Consider the following 6,461-nt stretch of genomic DNA (forward strand, 5'->3'; position numbering starts at 1 on the left):
TCTGATAATTATTTCAGTGCTTTATTAACATTTCAATCAACGGTGACACTGAATGACACTACATGTGATAATACATGTCACGTGCAGCTTGGAGAGAGAAAGTTGAAGGTTTCTAATTTTTCCTGGCACACTTGTTTTATTTGCGTCACGATTAAAAAAAAATAACACAAACCCAAGCATACAATAGACAATATATTAAGAATTTATTTGTAATCACATTATCAAGGGTGTTTTAGCTCTTTATATTAGTAACACATTATGCAAAGGCTTATTTCATGCACAAAACTTTAAATTTGTCACAGTAGGATAAGCACATGTGTAAATAAAGAAATCAATAATGGCTGGATTTCATCTAGCAGTTTTGATTTCAGGGTCATGGTATTGTGCATGCTGGCACTTTGATAGAAACAGAGCCATTGATTGTGTTATTAGTAAATTGTGCATTTTTCCTACTATGACAAGTCAGAATGTCTGCAGCTATTCCCAGAAATCTCTCCGCTGCTTTTTTCCCCTCTGGAAGCACCTTTGGCTGAGAAGCAGCTTATTCATCACTTGAATCATTGAGGTAAAACTTTGAGCAGCATCTTATCACAAAACATTAGAGCAAAGGAAGATGGTGAACTTGAAGTTGCATCTTCACTCAGATTAAGATTTTACTTTTTCTAAGAGATGTATAAAAGCAAATGCAAAAAAAAGCTTGCATCGGTAATAAGCCCTTGTTTATAAGTAAAGTAGATACAAAACTGCTGGTGTTAGATGTAGTGTTGGAAAAGACAGGAATGCACATAAGTTTAGCCTTGCTTCGTTTTCTTAATTACGAAAAATGAACAAGGCTTCTATGTAACCTCGATTTGCTCCCTTTTAAACCAGTGTTTTAAACCTTAACTGGCCCTTATTCATCGCGCCTCAGAAGTATGATGTAATGAGTTCAATCAGTCAAAACATCTGTTACCAAACGATCAAATCCAGTCATCCCTTCAGTGCAAAACATAAATGCTATTCAAACATGAATGTGCCTCTGATGTTGCTTAATCTCATTGTGAACCCCCACGACAGCTCCAGTGAAATGACACTAAACCCTTTTAAAAACCTGACACGATAATATGTTTTTACTCGTTTGTCAGTAAGGTTTAACTCCACTCTTCTCATGGTTTAAGTGTGAACTTGGGCTGCACGAGGGTTACAATCCCAATCACTGAGGACATCAAACCGCAGAATCCCACCACTCCTGCATTGGACTGATATATACCCAACCTGTGGAGGGGAATGAAGAGGTCACATATATTTTTCAGCGTGTCCACAGCAACAGCAGGATGCGATCTTAGGCTCTCCAACAGCAGAAAGAAAAACGCGTCAAGCTGAGGAACGACCGCTTCGGCTACTTCAGGACTCGCACCGAGATGCGTCTCCATTTTCTGTCTAAAGTTTTTATCTTTTGCCCTCTGAACCATTAGCTGGAGGACTACATAAGCATCTCTGGTCAGACTCATAACCAGCGAGAGGAAGTAGCAGCGAGAGGAATTCAGGCTCCAGCGTTCCTTGTCGATTTCACGGATGAGACCGACGCTTCTGGCCCAAAGTACATTGTCACAGATGAAGTAGAGGGCGCGGTTGATGTTGGCCGCGGTGAGGCACAGGCACAGCACTCGGTCAGAGAGTCGCATGGTTCGCTTAGCAGCCTCCATGGAGTTTATTGTGTTTCCCAGCCTGAACACTGACAAAGGAGGAAGAAAAAAGGGGTATTAGAGCAATCTATTATGAAATGTCGGGTCAACATTTCACAGTAGCAGTCCGCTAACGAGAGCAGTTAAGCTACATATAAACCAAACTACAGTGTCTTTCATCTTAAAACGTGTTGAATATACCTGTCAAAAATGGGGTCAGTTTAGGGTATTACCAAAACATGTTACTACGGCTAGCTGGGTTGCGATTGCACCCTGAAGGTTGGGTCTAAACCAGACAGAAGAGCCTCGAACTTGTGTTCTCTCTACTGGCCATCAGGGGACAGAATGTACAGAAGTCTATGAGAAAATGATTCTACTTCTCACTTTATTTATCACCTTAGTTAACATTGTTAACATGAGTTTATGGTCTCAGTCGCCAGTTTAGAGTCTCATAAATACAGCATGATGATCATTTAGTAAATGATGGGCCCATTTAGAGTAAAGCAGGCCATAAAGCAGGGTATGCTTTATGGCTTTATGCTTTTTGACGGTCAAAATCCAACATGCCGAACTCAAAGCTTCAAAAGCACGGTCCACAAACCAATGGGTGACATCATGACGACAACGTCCACTTCTAAAAGATCCTTCACACACACTTCAGCCCTATCCTATGCCATATTTGAAAAGATGGAGATGGAATAATTCAACGTATTGTTTGACTTTATTAAATACTGTTTTAAAAAGGTACTATTCAACAGATCCTTGTACTTGTAAGTGACACCGTTCAGGAGCAACATGCGACGTGCTTGAAAAGAAAGCTTTAGTTATCCCTCTCTCTCCGTTTCTTTAAACGGTGACACCTGCATGCCTCCTTCAACCACCATCACTGAAGCCAGACAGACCAGACATGGAGGCAGGAGAGCTCTGTGACTACCACTCTGACGCACAGTGGAGATAATTAAGTGGCGCACAAACAGTCTGGCCTGGTTCACCTTTGACCCAGAGAGGAGCAAAGGTCCGTCTTGCCTGACCCTGCTCTAAGGCATCGTCTTATCCTTCATTTCTATGTGGAGCCAAGTCTCTGAAACATTGTTATTAATATGCAAACCACAGCGTTGGCAAAGAGATAAATGATTCATGGAAAGACTCCCACATATTCTGAGGAATGAAAACTCATTTAATGATAAATGGACACTACTACTAGAACCTCTGTATAAAGAACAAGTTGTATCAAAATGTTGTATTCCTCATTGCAACACAGTCCGTGTTTGGCCTGTAACAACAAATTGAAAAGCAATACAAATGTCACGATAGAGTGTCAAAGTTCAAAAAGTCGATGAGCTGTCAAGGCCAGTTTTATGGTCATCAGTCTTACAGCCACAGTCGCTGCAGGTCTGCGTATCAGTCACCAATACAACGTCTATCTCAGCTCACAGGGGCAAACCTGTGGACTTCAACACAGCCACAAACAGATAACAAGTGTGTGTACTTTACCGCCACATGTTCTATGGCACTTAGGAACGATTGCCAAGAACACGCTCATTCTCATTCTTCTCTACTCAATTTAAGAAACTATATTTCCTGGAACAAAGGCGGCAGGTCCAAAAGTTTCGTGAAACAGACGAGGTTATTGAATTATTGATCGCACGCTGGAGAAAGTCAAACAGCTTAAGCCCTTATTTGCTGCGACTCTGCTGCTGTCTTGTGGGCAGCTCGTCTTGACCTTGTTGATGAATCATCACCGTATTTAGAGAGAAAATCAGCAGCAAGACGAGGACAAAGAAAACCTGTCCCACATGGTCCTGGAGTGAAAAGAATGTTGATTTCAGATTATTACAATGCAGCAGCAGCAGCAGCAGCAGCAGCAGCAGCCCACAGTGCAGATGAAATGGTCGGCTAAATCCATTCTCTCAGATGTGAGAACTTGTTTTGTAATAGTGTTTCTTTGGACAAGCTATTTGAAGACATCCCGTTGGGCCCTGAGGAATTTTAAGGGACATTTGTCCCACTTTAGTCCAATGTTTTAATGGAAAATGAAGGGCAGCAACACAGAGCTTTTACTCAGCTGCAAGTATCATTAATAATGACATGAGGCACTTAACCTATATGGCTAGAATTTAACATGTTGAACCAAAATAACTGAATTAACTTTAACTACTGTAGCTCCCCACACCTCACTTCACAGTTACAGTTATACTCACATTTCCGTCCAGCGCTCATGTTGGTTTCCAGACTTTTAAGCTTCGCCACAAGGTCCTTTCTTTCCGCGTTGTTTCGTAGTAAATATATCGACAGCGCGCATGCATATTGGGTTGCCCTGAAATAAAGAAAGAAGACGAAGAGCGTGAGAAAAAGTAGAAAGTTGACGTTCAATTGAGAGCTCTCGCGCTACTTTCGTCCCACGCGTATCCAGTAACGTTTACTCAACTTTTCTGTCAACAAAATACAAAAGGTGGACAGTTTACGAGGAGGTCACAAACACTCTAAAACGACTCACCTGAATATCCGGTCCCTTCCTTGGCTTTGGCTCGTGAATTTTAAAAACCCGTCCATGATTAAACGGGACAAGAACAGCTTGTTCTAGTTCGCTAAGACAGAGTTTCACTCAGAGACGGAGACACGTTAACGTCGATTTCTCGCTACCGTTTGGTAGAATGTCATCAACTTGTATTCACTTTAAATGTTGGCAATGGTGCTTCATCAAACGTTGCCAGTGAAAACTCAAACAGATCATCTGAATTTTGAAACTTCTTGCACGTTCACACTAAGCTAATTTCCCCAGTCGGTTTGGGCGATCAACACAGCTGAGCCAAAAGCACTTGTTTCACTACGGACAGCTTTGCAGACGGACCAAAAGCCGAACGGGTTTAATTCACGGACCAGCGCGGAAACTATATTTTAATGAATGGTAATCCCAGTTAAAAAAGAAAAGTTTCACAAATACATGACAGTAAACGGAAATATATTAAAATCATTGTAAAAAATGTAAATGTGTAACACTCCCGTTACCTTCAAATTTACTAACATCTTTTATCCTTGGGGTCAATTTGACCCCAGCAATTTAAACCTCCAGAAAATGATTATAATAAAATTGTTACCCAATTGTATGTGTCGGGTACTTTATGTTTGTTGGTTGACTACCTAAATAGCCCTCTGTTAGGTTAGGGCCCTAAAGCTTTTTGAAGATTATACAAGTGCATGTTATGGTGACCTCAATATCATCCCAAACAACCAAAACAAAATGTGTGTAAAATGTTGATATTTCTTATATGATTTATATAGCTAAAACAACCAAAATTGACCCCAAAGAACACCGATGCATACAGCATGTGTACAGGACATTGAAAACATATCATCATGTTAATTTTATGTTTACCCATTTAAATTAGGAAAAATCCATTAAATATGAAGCAAAACAAATTATGTCAATCATTTATTTAGAGACACTAAACATTGAATGGGGTCTAATTGACCCCAAAGATAATAGGAGGTAGATTTGTGTGAGATAGTCTACATGCACGTCTGTGTTTTAAACAACAGGGGGCAATGTGGCAGTTGTTAGATAGTTGGTCAGATGCAATAAACAAAGTAAAATTGCCTCATTTGCCCAACTTTTTAATTAAACGTTATCAGCTCAGATGTTATTTGAATTCAGCCCTACATGGCTCCTGTTTTATTTGTTATACCAAAGACAGGCTGCTGTATGTGACAGAAATAAGTAGCAGGGGAGAAGCATAACATTTTCATATTTTTTATTAATCTAATGTCTGTACAGATATTTGTGACAGTTCTCATGAATTGAATGAATGAGTTAGGCTGCTACTGTTAACGTTAGACTCGCAGCTTGCATGTCTTGAGGTTGGAACACATGTCCCTCCTTTTTTATTATAATAAGTGTAAAGTTACCCATCAATCAAACACAGAGTATCTTATTACAGTCAGTGTGTTAGTTCACATGGTTGGTAGGCAATATCAAACATGCTATTCTAGTGCAAGCTCACCTCCTTTGCATATATAACTAATTCCAATCAAAATCAATAATGGAGATGTTACCCTAAAAATGAACTTTTTGTTTTCACACTACCGCATGTGATTCGAGCCTTTGCTATTTTTAATAAGTAGCCTGATTGGAAGACATGTGAAGGGTTCTGAGTTTCTTTGTGAAAGCTAGGTGAGGTGTTCATGACTTGAGAAATATCTTGAATTTCGCTAACGCTTGTCTCTACTGTCAATGGTTTGTCTACAGCCAGTGTGTCAACTGTTAAATAATCTGTCTAAAAATCCACATATCCATTCCTCTATTATGGATGTGTTCAAAAGTCAGGCTCAAATGTAACGTTTCCAAATCCCAGGGGGCTCTTTGAAGAGAAGGCCATTGCAATATCAGCTCGACTCATTTCCATAGACGTAAAGCCAATGTGCTCTGGGATCAAACAAGTGACCTTGAAATGATTTTTTATGCCGGGCCCCTTTAAATTAATATTTTCTTATATAGAGTATATATTCAATTATAATTTTTTATTTCAAACAAATATATAATCTATTTGAAGAACACCTGAATGACATTTCAATGCTGCCTGCCAATCAACACATTTGCCAAGTTTCCACCAACAAAACGATTGAAACAAGATGCAGTGGGCCATTCACTGTTACGTTAAAATATTTAAAGTAATGCGTGCAGCATTTAAGTATAAAAGTGCTTAACAACATCGAAAAGTTTAGTTGGAGATGAGATGATTTTCCAAGTGTTTCAGTATTTCCACTGAAGAGGAAGGTTCATTTAGCAACAGGTTCTCA

General features: G+C 39.7%; 1 protein-coding gene across 1 annotated transcript; it reads right to left on the minus strand.

The window, feature by feature from the left end:
* Positions 1 to 4: 4 nt before the first annotated feature.
* On the minus strand, positions 5 to 4,462 carry pex11a (peroxisomal biogenesis factor 11 alpha). Its single transcript, XM_079163088.1, has 3 exons — positions 4,162 to 4,462; positions 3,866 to 3,981; positions 5 to 1,714 (listed from the first exon to the last, which is right to left on the minus strand). The coding sequence occupies exons 1-3, from the start codon at positions 4,215 to 4,217 to the stop codon at positions 1,146 to 1,148; spliced, it is 741 nt and encodes a 246-aa protein (XP_079019214.1). The 5' UTR covers positions 4,218 to 4,462; the 3' UTR covers positions 5 to 1,145.
* Between the last annotated feature and the right edge of the window lie 1,999 nt (positions 4,463 to 6,461).

The sequence above is a fragment of the Pholis gunnellus genome (genome assembly GCF_910591455.1).
Source record: "Pholis gunnellus genome assembly, chromosome: 7".
Classification (NCBI taxonomy): domain Eukaryota; kingdom Metazoa; phylum Chordata; class Actinopteri; order Perciformes; family Pholidae; genus Pholis; species Pholis gunnellus.

Coding starts and splice junctions, on each gene's coding strand:
- pex11a (XM_079163088.1), bottom strand. CDS start 4,217: ATGGACGGGTTTTTAAAATTCACGAGCCAAAGCCAAGGAAGGGACCGG. Junction 3,982..4,161: donor GGAAGGGACCGGATATTCAG/GTGAGTCGTTTT, acceptor TCTTTATTTCAG/GGCAACCCAATATGCATGCG. Junction 1,715..3,865: donor CATGAGCGCTGGACGGAAAT/GTGAGTATAACT, acceptor CTCCTTTGTCAG/TGTTCAGGCTGGGAAACACA.